General features: G+C 51.4%; 7 protein-coding genes across 7 annotated transcripts; 4 read left to right on the forward strand and 3 right to left on the reverse strand.

The window, feature by feature from the left end:
• Positions 1-875: 875 nt before the first annotated feature.
• On the forward strand, positions 876-2,044 carry CC77DRAFT_1095192 (hypothetical protein; the record flags this gene model as incomplete). Its single annotated transcript, XM_018529782.1, has 2 exons — positions 876-1,088; positions 1,141-2,044. 2 exons carry the CDS (start codon positions 876-878, stop codon positions 1,624-1,626), a joined length of 699 nt encoding a protein of 232 aa, XP_018385747.1. The 3' UTR covers positions 1,627-2,044.
• On the forward strand, positions 1,717-2,061 carry CC77DRAFT_1061780 (hypothetical protein; the record flags this gene model as incomplete). Its single annotated transcript, XM_018528464.1, has 1 exon — positions 1,717-2,061. The coding sequence occupies one exon, from the start codon at positions 1,717-1,719 to the stop codon at positions 2,059-2,061; it is 345 nt and encodes a 114-aa protein (XP_018385748.1).
• Positions 2,062-2,715: 654 nt separating this feature from the next.
• On the reverse strand, positions 2,716-5,937 carry CC77DRAFT_120392 (hypothetical protein). Its single transcript, XM_018530139.1, has 4 exons — positions 5,341-5,937; positions 4,789-5,284; positions 3,977-4,739; positions 2,716-3,929 (listed from the first exon to the last, which is right to left on the reverse strand). Exons 1-4 carry the CDS (start codon positions 5,464-5,466, stop codon positions 2,858-2,860), a joined length of 2,457 nt encoding a protein of 818 aa, XP_018385749.1. The 5' UTR covers positions 5,467-5,937; the 3' UTR covers positions 2,716-2,857.
• Positions 5,938-6,150: 213 nt separating this feature from the next.
• CC77DRAFT_120322 (Zn(II)2Cys6 cluster transcripitional activator) lies at positions 6,151-9,171 on the forward strand. Its single transcript, XM_018530138.1, has 3 exons — positions 6,151-6,938; positions 6,985-7,587; positions 7,637-9,171. Exons 1-3 carry the CDS (start codon positions 6,466-6,468, stop codon positions 9,018-9,020), a joined length of 2,460 nt encoding a protein of 819 aa, XP_018385750.1. The 5' UTR covers positions 6,151-6,465; the 3' UTR covers positions 9,021-9,171.
• Positions 9,172-9,321: 150 nt separating this feature from the next.
• Positions 9,322-11,911, reverse strand: CC77DRAFT_1050520 (hypothetical protein; the record flags this gene model as incomplete). Its single annotated transcript, XM_018527627.1, has 5 exons — positions 9,322-9,856; positions 9,907-10,445; positions 10,515-11,029; positions 11,133-11,804; positions 11,866-11,911. 5 exons carry the CDS (start codon positions 11,909-11,911, stop codon positions 9,322-9,324), a joined length of 2,307 nt encoding a protein of 768 aa, XP_018385751.1.
• Positions 11,912-12,077: 166 nt separating this feature from the next.
• CC77DRAFT_1020839 (glutamyl-tRNA synthetase) lies at positions 12,078-13,396 on the forward strand. Its single transcript, XM_018525146.1, has one exon. It carries the CDS (start codon positions 12,381-12,383, stop codon positions 12,963-12,965), a length of 585 nt encoding a protein of 194 aa, XP_018385752.1. The 5' UTR covers positions 12,078-12,380; the 3' UTR covers positions 12,966-13,396.
• Positions 13,100-14,243, reverse strand: CC77DRAFT_1061785 (hypothetical protein; the record flags this gene model as incomplete). Its single annotated transcript, XM_018528465.1, has 2 exons — positions 13,100-13,323; positions 14,117-14,243. The coding sequence occupies 2 exons, from the start codon at positions 14,241-14,243 to the stop codon at positions 13,100-13,102; spliced, it is 351 nt and encodes a 116-aa protein (XP_018385753.1).
• Positions 14,244-14,329: the final 86 nt, after the last annotated feature.

Below are 14,329 nucleotides of genomic sequence, written 5' to 3' on the forward strand. Positions count from 1 at the left end.
GCATACGCTGCGGTTAGCACTATGAAAGCAGAGGGCACGAAGTTTCTAATACCTTCAGGCAGAATTTGCGTAGTGGCGCGATGTGAGTGGTGAGGATCGAGAGTAGTTCCTTCCTCACGTTTGCTCTTTCCGCTTCGAGACATGACGCGACGCGACGCACGCGCCCCACACTTCGAGATAAATTGAATCTCTGAGATTTCTTCTCCTCTTCTTTATCTCTCTATAATGGTTGCATCACATTATAGTGCTCTAGCTTTTGCTATTGCTCGCGAAGATCATCGTCGCTCTTAACTGTAGCGCACTCGGTCCTGTGCTCTTAATTGTGAACCTGTCTAGCCAGGGAACGCGGCTCGCCGCAAACCCCGCCACCAGTGTCACCCTGTTCAGGGAGATGCGTGTGGAAGAAGCCTGCGACATGGAGCTCTCTTTTCTTCGGAAAAAAGTCTCTGACAGACCATTATGGTCCATGGCAATCATTTGCGCTACAGGCACCACTCTTGGTTGTAGCACGTTCCTCCAACGGCCTATTAACCTCTTGTCTGTCCTTGTGGCAGTAAGGGCTTTCTAGTGTGGTTGCACGTTTCCGTAGTGTCCTTGTGGCCCGGATTCGTTTTTTCTCTTACAACGGCCTATTGAGCTCTTATCTGTCCTTGTGGCAGTAAGGACTCTCTTGTGTGGTTGCACGATTCCGTTGTGTCCTTGTGATTCGGTTTCGTTTTTTCATTACTACTATTATGTCTTCCTACGACATTCATCTTTCGGTGAATCGGGCAGAAAGGCGAGAGCGACACCGCGTCTCAAATCGTGACAGGGCGGTATCGGAGCGCAATCGATCAGGAGATGGGAAGCTTGACTCACGAAACAGGCGAGAAAGGATGCGCCTGAACCACGGCACACCCGAAAGCAATGAAAAGAATCCAAAGCGTCACCTCTCCGGACCACCTGCTGAGCCACGAGCCTCCACTGAGACGGTTTCACTCACTCCCTCAAAGACCACCAATCTCAACGATGATATGGCAAACGTCAACAGAGCGACATCTTCATACTCTCCTTCTGTGGGAAGGACGACTCGCAGGAAGCTCGCCATGGTATGCACGCCGAGCAGTACATATTGCCTCAAATCAACTGACAAACAAACAGCAAACTGAGAGCATTCCCAGCAAACAGTTCGAAAACACACCGCCTTCCTTGCACGGTAGCGTGAATCCAGCCGTCCGACCCAGTCTCGTGGTCAAACTCAAGATCCGGAAGCCATCTGGGACCATGAACGTGGAAACGCGTAGGAAGCACAAATCACCGAGCAGCGATGCGATAACCAAGGATGACACTGCTATGAAGGAAGGTGCGGTTAGTCAGGGAACCAGCTACGTCAGGACCCATGAGCTGAGAAGGGAAACAAGAAGTACGACACTTGTGACCAGGCGACGGCAAGGCGATTTAGCAGCAGACGGAGCGCACAACGATACCCCGGAATCTCCGCAACCAAGGAGAAACTCTGCAGCGCGCCTGCGACGAGGAGCCATCGCCTACCCTGTCAAGCTCTCGGAAGCTCGTCTACGCACACCTACATCAGAATCCGGGGACGACATGTTCTCTGACCCGCCTGTCACTCTCAGTAAACCCTGACCGTTGTTGCCAGACACCAAGATACCAGTTTTGAAGCCTCCGACACCACTACAAGTAACCTCCGCTTCAACCTTTGCCCCTTATCCTCCAATGTCACCTCGTTCCGTGTCTCCTTTCACACGCGGAGCTCAAATCGCACTCGAAAACCTCTTGTCAGACCACCAGTCTGATCCTCTTGCCAGTTTGATCGATTTGGTGGAGGAACTGGACGATACAAGGCCGATCGTAAACGATTGGGAGCATGTTACTGTGATGAAAGGGGGTAGTTGGATCTATCAAGTGATGCGCGATGTTTGGGAGGAGGCTGCAAGTGAAACAGATGATGAGGATGACGAGATGAAGGATGAGGATATCGATATTGAAGATATCTTGGTGAAGGTTGCGAAATGGGTTGAGAGAGAGATGGAGAGGTTGCGTGGCAGTGAACAGGTATAGGCTTGGAGATTTATGATTAGTGCGGGAGAGGCGACGGAAATTGAAGCACGCATCATACTAAGTAGAAGGATATAGAGTTGATCAAGGTTGTCTTATACTGTGTATCAAGATTGTTCAGGCCAGCTGAGAACCAACCCTGTGTATTGTGTAGTTGCTTTCGAGGCTTTTTCGTCCATCCGCCTTCTACAGCGCTAATCTCAAACACCAAGGCGTAAACCTCGTGTCTGCCATCTTAGTTTGCTCTTCTTGTGAACTTCAAGTGTATTTTCTTGGCTATCCATGCTCGAGCTCGCGACATGTGCTATGGATGTGTTCTACGGTAATTCTATGTGTTCGTCTTGTCTTATTGTTCTCATGTCGGAGCCGACCGCTTTCCTGCCATGGAACGAGCCAGGCGCGGAGTATGCCTCGCACAAAATTGTAATCGGTGCATGGACCATCCGGGGCGTTAAGGATCTCTGGGGCCAGGATGTGAATCTGGGCCCGCGTGGACTCTTGCTTTACAATCGATAACAATGCCCAATCCGACAGCCACTGGACGAACCTGCAGGACGTGATCGACATGATCGACATGCCAAAAGACTTCCAAACGCGGAAGCCAAGCCGGAAGATGATGTTTCCAGCGGAATGAAGGACGTGTTGGGTCATCGCGGATCGAGATGTCCGCCACCCAACCGGGTTGTTGTCGGCTCCACATCGCCTCGCATTCGTATTCGTACACCATAGCAGTTGGAATAAGACGAGTCGTGTAAAATTTTCTGGGGTGTTTTTGTGAGCGCACATTGTCTGCACTCCCTCAGTATGTCTGCTGCAATTGAGGTGGGCGGAAGAGTTGATGACTCTGTTCGATCATCATCTCGATGTTCTTTGCCTCGTTCATCTCGAAGTCATGCATCAACTCCATCTGTTGCTGCTGGTTTAGTCCGGTGCCCCTAGTATCCTGACTCCAGGCCGGATTGAGATAATCTGCCATCTCATAACCCTGGTTTGCCGCATAGGCCTCGTTGTAAAATGGCGAAGCCATTTGCATGTTCGTCATGTTGTAACCATCTTGCGCCGGCATCGTGAATGTTGGGTTCCACTGAGGTAGCTCAGCAAACGTTGTAGGTAGAGGCGCGAATTGAGTCGTAGGTGCGTAGCTGTATGAGGGCATGCTGTTCTCCATGGACGTCTTTGGACTTAGTTCATTGTATGCCATTGGTGGAGCTTGCTGAGGTGACGTCTGCAATCCAGCTTGTTGCGCGCTCGGCGCACTTGAGAACGGATTGGGCGGATTTGAGAGGCCGTTGGTAAAGTTGAAGAGTTGTTGATTATGTTCGGGTAGGAAGCCGAAAGGTCCTGATACCTTTTCGGAAGGTGTCCGTACCGACGAGGTAGACGCCGTTGCCGGGCTTGTAGTTCGCGATCGGTTGATACCGTCCACAATGTTGCCAGTGCCGACAGATGCAGTGTCAGATGGAGAGCTGGCTGAGATGGGAACGTCGCCGTCCTTGTCGAAGATCTTCATGCAAGCAGATATCAAGTTGTAGTACAGACCAATAGCAGACTGTACGCCGGGCCATCTTTCGGAAGCCTGTCTGATTGACTCCATTGCCACTTTCAGGTGACCCTCTACTTCCTCGCGGCTATGACGTCTTCGCACTTCAGAGTATGACAGTGTCCAGAGCATGGTGTTGATGCACATGAAGATAGACTGCGTAAAAATCCATGTGACATCGACACTCTTGGTCTCAATCTGCTTCATGGTCATGTAGATATTATATTGGCAAGCATCGTAACAGCGGATGGCGGCGTCCAGGGATGGGCGAGGAACTTGTGGAGACGGACGGTACATGAATACGACCATGGTGTTGTATCGACCAATGAACCTATGCGACTTAGTTGATGTACCATGCATGACGGCGCCAATACTTACCAGACCTTGTTAAGTCCCGATCCGCCGTCCATCTCAGGACTTGTGTCTCGCCAGGCCTCGATCTTCGACAGCATCTGAGCGAACCAGGGGTGCTGGTCGTCTTTGGGTTCGGGTTTCTTTCTTTGATAGAGCATTTTGCGGATCTCTAGTTGCAGCAATCGCATCTTGTAGAAATGTATTCCAATCCACTTCTTGAGCGATGCTTGAGGTGCAGGCTTAATTCCCTCCCTAGTGATGTAGACATCGTCGACAAGCTCGCCAAAGTTCACATCGATGTGTTCTCGTCGTGTTGCAAAATGGGCAGGTCTTCCTAGACTATGCGACAAGCCGTAATCCATAGTCAGTATACTCCAGAACAACCGGCGACGCATGTCGATTTCGAGTGGGTCTGCAGAGCGTCCGCCGGGGCCCATGCTGATTGTCTTCTCCTCATGTAGGCCGAGGGCTTGACACAGCCGTACACCAAGACCGATGATGTAGTAAACGGCCGTCCTCGTTGGCGTTAGGAGTGAATAGCCTGCAACCAGGCCAAAACACTGCAGAGTCTTGAGATTCATTGGCTTGATGGCAGCCTCGAAGTATTTGAGGGCTGCGAGATAGTAGCTATCAGCGAGACCGGCGTACTGTGTATCCATCTTCTGCAGACTGATGGCGATGACCATGCGCAGACAGTAATTCTGGTACGGGTCGGTGGAGCCATTATAGACCTCATCGACGTCTTTGGTGAAAGTTGGCTCGTGGAAGATTGGATACATGGGGTGCACTAATCAAGTCAGTTCGTGTATGGGTCATACTGAGACAGCCGTACGCGCCTTTGCAGTAAAACAATTCTACCAGTAGATTGGTCAGATCTCTGTTGGGAAGCTCTTCAGCAGCGACGTCGCTGACCATGGGGTAGATTTTGGAGGTGGGTCGCTGGTCTTCCTGGGCGAAGGTGTCCTTGACATTCTTTGCTTCGGCATGTGGCACAATCTCGGATATGCTCTTGGACTCTGTGAACTGCTTGGCCAGCTGCATGACCAGGCGGGTGATGGTGATTCCACTTGAAGGTCCCAGGAATTTGGACTCGTCAGAATCCTGGACACGGACTGTAGCGGCCCCACGCATCACATCTTCAGGGTCCGGCTCGACGTCGTCGCGCTCGAGATCAGCCAGCTGCTTCTCGAGGTCGCGCACCTTCTGCTGCAGGTGCACAACATAATTCCGGGGGATCTTGCGTCCCTTGGTGGGGTCATAGTACTCGCAGTGGGAATTGGTGCGCTCGCATGGCCCGCATCGAGGGAGTCCGGGATCGCATCTTGTCTTGCGCTGGGCCAAGGTCAGTGGACAATTACGTAGCCAGCGAGACGGGAGAGGGTGCTTACCGTCCGGCAGCGACAGCAAGCTGTGAGGGTGTGGGCGATGCGACTCTGGCCCGTGGTGGTGGTTCCTTCCTCAGACGGGTGCGGGGCCCCTTCCGTCTTGGTGTGTGTCGCAGTCGCGACTTCCATCGCTCGTCTCTCACCAGGCGGGCGGACAAGGCGAGGACGAGGGAGCTGGCTTATGATGCTCGGCGGCCTGGGATGTGGGGGAGATCGCCGCGCACGTCCATGCCCGAGAGGTTTGTCGCGCCGGCGAGGAGTGGTCCTGTGCTCTCAGTTCGGAGAGAGATGTCGAGGCGGAGATGGGGGAGAGTCGAGCATACGACAGCGGCACCTAGTCTACGGGACGGCCAAGCAGTCACCTTCGGAGAGTCGACCGGCAGGAGTTTCTTTAACCAAAAGAACAAAGCGCGTCGTCGTCGTATGGGCCACAAAAAAACGCCTGCGCATTACCGAGCGTCCCCAATCAGGCGGCGCAAAAAGGAAGACGAAGCATGACACGCCCCGTCGTTGGTGCGGCGTAGGCTGATGTGGTGACAGGCCGAGAACGTGTCCAAACTCTGGGAGCCGAGAGACTGACGTGCAGCGTGGGCATCGTCTGCAACGGCGCCCTGATAGGCTGCCCCTTCTCCCAGCACCCGCTCTAGCACTTGCCTATCTTCATCTCGTCGCTCGTGTCAGCGTCACAGCTGTCCCTTTCTGCATTGTCTTCTTGCTGCTCGAACTCAGCGGGGCAACACCGCCGTCTGCTGCCTCCCAATTCGTCCATACAGCCGCGGCACTGCGACCGTCAAGGGTTCAGCGAGCCCGCTACGCCACCCGTCAACCCGTTCAACACCACGAGAGCGCCAAACCACCATATCCATCGCTTGCTGCACCGCCTTTTCGGCAACCTGGTCCGCGGAACGCATTTTCTGCATCGCCGCGCTATTCCCACAACGTCGACTCGACCGAGCCTGGTAAGTACCGTCCCGTCTCGTATCGGTCGTAAGGCGAGGCACCTCTTCACTCCACTGCCGCCCTCACCATGTAGTCTACATCCATATCCATGCATTGTGTCTAGTGCTCTTTTCGTTCAGTCCCTGCGCCTGTTCTTTCCATGTCATTCTCTATTTGACTACGTCTCGGATGGTTATCCACCCAGCGTCAGGTGATCGTGCGATGCATACTTACTTGTCCCATGATAGCAGGAAGATGGTGCTGGAAACGCCATTATTACGGGTGAGCAGGCCAGTCGCCGCTTGTTCGCGATGTCGAGCAGCAAAAGTCAAGTGCGACGGTAAACTGCCCGCATGCACAGCATGCGAAAAGTCCAATCGGGCCTCAGAGTGCTCGAGCACCAACGACCAGTTTGCGAGAGGCAAGGAAAGGAGCTATGTCGCGACTCTCGAGTCTAGAGTTGAGAAACTAGAGAAGAAGATACATGAAGCCCGTGCGAGGCGCAAGTCTTCTGGCGTTCTGATGTTGGACATGTCTGAGAACTCGACCCCACGTAGAGCATCTGTCGATACCGTAAAGGCAACGAGACCCATCAGCAAGAGGGCTGAGAGACGTAGGGAAGCCTCAGAAATCGACGACCTCGTTTCAGATTTTGGTCTCCTGTGAGTGCTACCCATTAATCCCGGTGTGTTGTACTAACTCTCCAAGCGCCGTGAATGCTACTGCAAGAGACTTCTATGGCTTCACAACAGAGATGTCTTACGCCCGCTTGATTCGATCGGCCAGCGCAAAAGAGCCACTCCCAACCGGCTTGATCAAAGCATTGCCTCCAAAATACGCAGCAACACCACTGATTCAACATTACTTAAATAACATCTTCACCTTATGGCCAGTCTTTGAGGAAGCTACTCTTTACTCTTCCGTAGAGGCCGTCTATTCACAGGGCGACAATGCAAAACCCTGGGATCGCTGGAGTGTGCGTATGGTTTTGGCTATCGCCTGTCTCTCCCAATCTGAATCGAGGGGTGATACACATTACTCCGATGCTGTTGGCCACATGAATGCGGCTCTTGAGAATGCCGAAGATGTACTACATCCTGGTTACGTCTCCAGTATTCAAGCTTTGATACTCTGGACCATCTACGCCACTATGGATCCCCATCATTTTGACAGTTGGACACTAGTCGGCGCAGCTTCCAGAGCAATGGTAGATCTCGGCATACATCAAGATCCGTCCAAGACTGTTGCAATGTCACGGCCGAAGCTAGAGATCAGGAGAAGAGTATATTGGTGTGTATACTCTTTGGATAGGTAAGTCCATGTTCCCTCTTCTCCTTCTTTCTTGCTAACCGCCCGGTAGATCGACATCGCTCGTTCAGACTCGCGCCTTCTCGTTCTCAGACGAGGCTGCGAATGTCGGCTTTCCATTCCACAACGCTTCCATCTCACCAAAGTTTGCTTCGCCTACATCTCAAGTCTTCCAACAGTCTTTCGATACAGCTGTCGATCTCTTCAGGATACGAGAGATTCAGTCAGAGTGGTATATGGACCTTTTCCAATCTGGACGGGAGCCTTGGCAAGAGCCATATCAATACATCTGGAAGCAGTATAGCAAGATGTCAGAGTGGTTCCAAGACATGCCTCAGAGTACTCTTCCTGCCGTCAAGTCATTCTTCGAGCTCGAACTTCTCTACAGCTACGTCTATATTCTCTCGCCAAGCCCGCGGATACCTCATATTCACGAGTATGCTCAGCGTTTGATTTTCGAACATTGCATTGCATACGCTACGAACCTACTCGCCATACTGGACAAACCTTCCAACACTGTGAAGCCTCCAGTCACCTTTTATGACGCTATGCGCGCTTACATGACAGGCCGGCAGTTTGTGGACGTTCTGTCACGCAACATGGAGATGATCCTTGACCCAAGACCACCGGTACCTCCAACGCCACTGGCTCCTCAAACAGAATCCGAAGATCCCCTGGCACCACCTGCGCAGGTCAGCGCACCACCATTCCCATCACCACTACTTCCTGAAGGACAGATGCTGCCATTAGACCCCACCACTCGTGCCATCAACGCTATCCATGACTTCACATCAGTACTATCCAAATTTGGCCTAAGGTTTGGCTTTACCCACTGGCGTGATCGGTTCCAAAGAGAGTCCGCTGCTCTATCTGCACAGCTTTACCAACGCCAACAAACATCACCGCACACTTCGCCTCCAGTACAACAAATTCCACCACCTGTTACCTACCCTCCACAATGGGTACCGATGCCATCGGTATCTCCACAGGCGCCACAACTCATGTACCCAGGAGGCCCAACAACACCACCAAGTCTGTTCCCGCAATCTAGTCCTTTCGCAAGTTCCATGTCATATAATGGCACTTCGTACGACGGATCCGGTCATAGTCCCCAACCACACGGTATGACATTCGACGCGAGCCCTGGCCAACAGACATGGACAACTCCGTCACCTCAGCCGCTACCTGAGTTGCCACAACCATCCGGCGGCCAGAAACGAAGAGCTATGGTATATGGCCCAGGTTTACCAGCGCCGCAGTCCGGACAAGGTCACAGTCCTGGTGCGTCGTCGATATCTGGGCAGGATAGCAATGGATGGCCACAACAGGAGCAACAACAACAAGATACAAACGGCTACTTCCAAGCGCCACCTTCTATGCCGCACCAGCATAGCAATTCATGGACACAGGATCCGTCGCAAACCAGCTGGGGGTAATAGAGGGACTTTCACAGGGTGACAAGGTAAAAGAACGGCATGCCAACGGCAAACAACATTTCTAGGAAGCGGAAGTCGTGCTCAAATAACGTTAGCCTGTATATTTGGTACGAAGACAGCTAGCATACCACATAGTATACTCGTGGTAAACGTATGAAACGATTCATGATGATATCACAGACTGACTGAATCCTCCATTGCGCCAGTGATCCAGTGCCAGCGTTTTCAGATTGCGAGCACATTCTGTAAAGGAAGTGGCATTCTTTGTCAGTGATTTCCACAATCTTCGAAAACGTCTCAATTACCCATTGCTAACATCCTCGCAATCCACAGAAACAGCCTCCGAGTACACAAGATGAAAGCCAAAAGAATTAGTATCACATAAAGAATTGCTTGTGAGAAAAGGATTAACGGTAACAAGCATTGCACCTAAGACAATGCCATGTCTAGCTTGCTCTAGGAATCGCTTGACGCGCCAAGGAGCGTAAGTCGAGCATATTGTCGCGCCGTGGCAAATGCGCATATGTTCATGGAAGTCACTTTTGTCAGCGAAAATATCCTGTGTACATTCTCGCAGCTTGTGGAACTCCGCGTGTTTACGCATGTCATCTATGTAGCCCCTACCCGGAGCTGTCAGGTCAGGGACCGGATATCCCGTCCCACACAGGCGACAGGAGATGAAAGGCGGATTGTCCACGGTCTTATTGCGTTCGAATAGCGCATGCCAGTCGTGGATATGACGACAAGAGTAGGTTCGACGTTCTTCGTGCTGTTCAAAGGCTACTTGTATGTTTGCGAATGTACTGATGCAACCTGAACAGGTATAGGGACCAGCACTGCTCTAATTTTAGCTCAGACCCAATGCTGGGTTTTTCTATGTACTTACCATGGAATTCTCGTTGGTATGAACGGTAGTCTCAATGGCCACCACGCAGCTTTGCATATGCCGTCGATGAGATGATCAAAGACATGTGCTTGTCTCTGCGACCAAGTATCCATGATCATACCACAGAAACCGCAGATAAGAGCTGATGGCAACAAAGAGGGGTTGTCTTTTTTCCACGCCGAGAGAACGTCTTTGGGTATCGAACTCTTGCCGCCCCCTTTATCAAGATGAACTCCTTTGATATGTTGCGAGAGTTGGTCTTCTCGCACAAAAGTCCGACACTCTTCCGGCTTTTCCGCACAGCTACTGAAGTGGCATTCGACAAGGTGGCTCAAAAGAATGTCGCGTTCGCCGCAAACAAAACATCTTGGTAACCGCATGGCTATCTTTACGTCTAGACAGCAGATCCAATAGTAGGGGCAATGATGGATGGCTTCCTCGTGTCGTGCCCACGCGGAACGATTCGGGAAGGATTTGTTGCAGCTAGACCAAGTGCAAAAGTACGAGCGGGTACTTCGTAACGTAGGAACGTTCGAATTCTGTCAAAAGTATTAGATTGTTATAGCGCTGATACCCCCAAATCGTGCTTACAGGAACGATTCACTCACCTGTTTTTCATGCAAAGAGCTTCCATTTGACTGCTTGTGAGTACTTGCTAGAGTTATCTTCCGTCGATGCGCCTCGGGCGGTAATGGTGGTTGTGTCCAACGCTTACGACCACGACGAGAACCCCTTGAATCGACAGAGATATGGCTGCATGAACTTCTGACGCTGTTACGAGAACCAACTGAGCTGTTTGAGCCCGCCGTACTGAAAGCACGCATTGGAGACTGCTGCCTAGACTTTGAGATTGTGTTGCGACGTTTGGATGATTGCGCGTCAACAAGTGGTGCAAGTAGGAAATGGTCGGCTTGTAAGGCTGATTCGATGACTAAAGTAGGAACTGAGTCCTGATCTGCGGTCTGGTTCACATATCTCTCGAGTGAGGCTACGCTGGGCGCAGGGGAGCATCGATCCAAGTCCTGAAGACTATCTCGACCAACGACAGGCTCCAGCGACAGACTACGTTCGGGTCGCTCATGAAGTTCTTGACTATCCACGTTTGTATCTGCGTCGGCATTGTCTACAAAAGTATTATCAGCACCGTTCAAGATCATGAACCATCAATATCGGATGACGAGGGTCAAGTATAGTTGACTTGGTAACAAGACCATGAGCTTTCTTACCTTCTGGCATAGTCTTGCGTGCCCTTGCATTCACGAACCACCTTTTGATGACTGATACAGGCAATCCAGTCTTTCCGGATAGTAGAACCAGCTCACCATCAGTCGGATAAGCGCTATTATCGAAGTGCGCGTCCAACACAACGCGGACTTCGTTCGAAATCTTGGTCCTCTTGGATTTAGGTTTGTCAGAAGTCGAACGCTTTGCGGGCCTTTGATGATAAGCCCTTGTCGGTGGTGATTCTTCGCTGAGACCCAGTACGGTTTTGCCTGTAGGGAACAGGCAGGAACCATTTGCTGACTCAGTTTTAGTCTCCTGTTCATCTGTAGCCACTATGTTCACTCTCTCCGAAGCTCCATCCTTCAGAAGATCCGATGGACAATCCAATCGGTTTAATGACGGCATGCGGGGGGTGGGTAGCCCAGCAAGACTTAAAGTATCCAAGTCGACATCAGCATTGCAACCAGCGCTGTCGTCAAATGAGGTAACGCCTGCGTTGAATTGTGTATGCGAGCTGTTGGGACCTGGCAAAACCTCATCAACCATGAAAGCTGATAGCCATGATTCGTCGAAATCTAGTATAAAGCCTTCGTCGTATTGTGGTAGAGGTTCCTCGGTGGTGTGAAGTGTGAACCAATCGTTCAAAGCCCCTACGCCAGTCGACGCCTCCCAGCCTTGAGACATGTAGCATACGAATTCGAGATTGGAGATACTCGGATGAACAATTAAGCAGACAAACGAAGACGGAGGTGTAGGTGTGAACAGGAGGTGTGTGAGGCATGGCGTAAACTTCTCGGTCACTGTGTTAATATATGGTGAGGCTGAGAAACAAGGTGAGCGGGTTGATTTTCGAGGTTAGAAGGGGCGGAGCAGGGGGGTTGTATCTGCCCAATCGGATGAAGCGAATGCATCTACGCCTGTTATGCAAGATACCAGGGCGAAGACGACGCGACTAGTATGCAGGAGCCCATGCATTTGCATAAGACGCAATGGTGCAGCGGGTTTATAGCAAAGACGTCGAGATAGACGGTGAAGACGCTGCGGCTATGATGCGAAGATCGACAGGGCATACAGACAGGGTACCACCAAGCAAACCCCCCACTCGACGCGGGGCATCCGCCGCTATCTCTGCGCAACACCTATCGACCAATCTCACACCAGACAAAATGCCTTACAACACTCTCGCGCACCCATCGCAACATTGTGCGTTACCCCCAAGATCCTTGCCACCCACTTGAGCCACCGTCACGATGTCGACACCCTTAGAACGCGCCCTGACAGCCATCGACGCCGCCCACGCGCTCGACCCAAACAAAGTAACCATCAACAATGAAGAAATGCCATACGAACTGCACTACGCGCAGAAATGCACTTCCTACCTCGAGAAACGCGCCCCTGATGCCTCAGAACCCCTTCGCATAGCAATCCGCGCCCAACACTTTCGCCGATGGGAGGTACCACGATCCAGCTACCCAATGACACGCCCCGGCTACCACGCCTGGCGCACCTACCTCAAGAAACGACAAGCCGAACTTGTTGAGCAAATATGCCTAGATTCTGGGTACAGTAAAGAAGACAGCGAGACAGTGGGCAGTTTGATACGGAAAGAGGATTTGAAGGCCAACGAGGAGACAATGGTGTTGGAGGACGTGGCTTGCCTAGTTTTCTTGGATGACCAGTTCGAGGCGTTTGAGAAGGAACATGATGAGGATAAGATTGTAAGGATATTGCAGAAGACGTGGGGGAAGATGACGGATCAAGGGCATGAGTTGGCGTTGAAGATTCCTATGGGAGAGAGGCCTATGGAGTTAGTGAAGAAGGCGCTGGCAGGGTAACACAGTTGTGAATTTGAATATTGAATAAAGTGGTGATTTTCATCTATTATTCGTGACGTGAATTTGATCGTTTTGGGTATCGTTCTGAGCCTGTGATATATCCTCCCCTCCTCTTATGGTTGACATGTTGAAGCCTAAGCCCCACCCTCCCTCTTAGCGTACTCCTCCTCCATCGCCTCCTCGTATCGTCGCTCGGCTTCCTTCTCCTGCTCGGTTTTCTCACTGTGGGTCGCGCTCGCTAGAGCTTGCGTAGCCGCATTCTGTACGTTGTGCGCCGTCTGCGCAGCAGCTGAAGACTGCGTCGCTGGGGTGGATTGTGAGGTGGTGGAAGGCATGGGGACAGGCATTCTGGCTGTCGCTGGTTGTTGGTGAATGTGTCGTTGAGTGGTATGTTACGACGTCTGGTTTGGGAGATTGAATGATACTGAGAGTTTGCAGGTAACGATGAGAAAGGCTTGAGGAGTGCGTGGTGGCTGGTATATAGACACATAGCGTTGCGTCATTGTGGCGGTGCAGCTGTGGCTGGAACCTTCTACGACATGTGATTCGCCACTGATTATCGAGGATCAATCATCGCACGTGAAGACAGTTTGCACATAAGGAATGCACGTTCATTTCGGCAGTCCGATACGCGTAAACATGGATGGGATTGGTTTCAATTCTTTTCAGTAAGAGCTGAAGTGATGGCGTGTGTAGACACGCAAGGCCGTTAGGGATCCTCAACCTTTCCTCACGGTCATCGTATTTAGAGCTTCTTTCCCTACGAGATGCTGCGACTAGAACCTACACCATATTTCATTCAGGCGATGTATGCCGTCAAGACTACTGCAGTATCCATACAAAGGTCTCTTCATCTTAAAAGAGTCGCGTAGTTCTGGACCGTCATGCCGGCCAGTAAGTATATCAGCCCCAGTAGAGGATTTGCCATTTGATGCAAACCTTTGGCCTTCTCAGTCGAGTGCGACAGATTTAAAGAAGGCCCACATCGAAAACGGCTCATCTGGACCAAGGTCATTTGGCCTGCTTTATCTACTCTTGTTATTGCTCTCATTGGGGGCTACGTCATCTACTTTGCATTTGGTATCGATGATTCCTGCTGCAATGAACTTACATGACTTGATGATGGCTTCCACCGTCCTTACGTCACATACTCTGACTTGAGTAGAGGTTGACATTGATTTGCTCGAAAAGAAAGGTGATGGAGGTCATGGCGAAGGCCGTCATGGTTCTGGTGATCATATTCCTGGCGGCGATGGTTTTAGCGGACATGGAGGCCATGATGGTGTACGGCCTGACGGAAGCGCCTCTGCCAGACAGAAAAGCACTGGTTCAAACTTCACCGTTTCAACGTTTTTTTTCGCATT

The sequence above is a fragment of the Alternaria alternata genome (genome assembly GCF_001642055.1).
Source record: "Alternaria alternata strain SRC1lrK2f unplaced genomic scaffold CC77scaffold_11, whole genome shotgun sequence".
NCBI lineage: Eukaryota > Fungi > Ascomycota > Dothideomycetes > Pleosporales > Pleosporaceae > Alternaria > Alternaria alternata.

Excerpts from the sequence above, each read along its gene's own strand:
- CC77DRAFT_120322 (XM_018530138.1), top strand. The coding sequence starts at position 6,466 with ATGGTTATCCACCCAGCGTCAGGTGATCGTGCGATGCATACTTACTTG. Across the intron at positions 6,939-6,984 it reads GTTTCAGATTTTGGTCTCCT|CGCCGTGAATGCTACTGCAA; the intron begins GTGAGTGCTACC and ends TAACTCTCCAAG. Across the intron at positions 7,588-7,636 it reads TGTGTATACTCTTTGGATAG|ATCGACATCGCTCGTTCAGA; the intron begins GTAAGTCCATGT and ends ACCGCCCGGTAG.
- CC77DRAFT_1020839 (XM_018525146.1), top strand. The coding sequence starts at position 12,381 with ATGTCGACACCCTTAGAACGCGCCCTGACAGCCATCGACGCCGCCCAC.
- CC77DRAFT_120392 (XM_018530139.1), bottom strand. The coding sequence starts at position 5,466 with ATGGAAGTCGCGACTGCGACACACACCAAGACGGAAGGGGCCCCGCAC. Across the intron at positions 5,285-5,340 it reads CTTGCTGTCGCTGCCGGACG|CGCAAGACAAGATGCGATCC; the intron begins GTAAGCACCCTC and ends ACCTTGGCCCAG. Across the intron at positions 4,740-4,788 it reads AGAATTGTTTTACTGCAAAG|TGCACCCCATGTATCCAATC; the intron begins GCGCGTACGGCT and ends TGACTTGATTAG.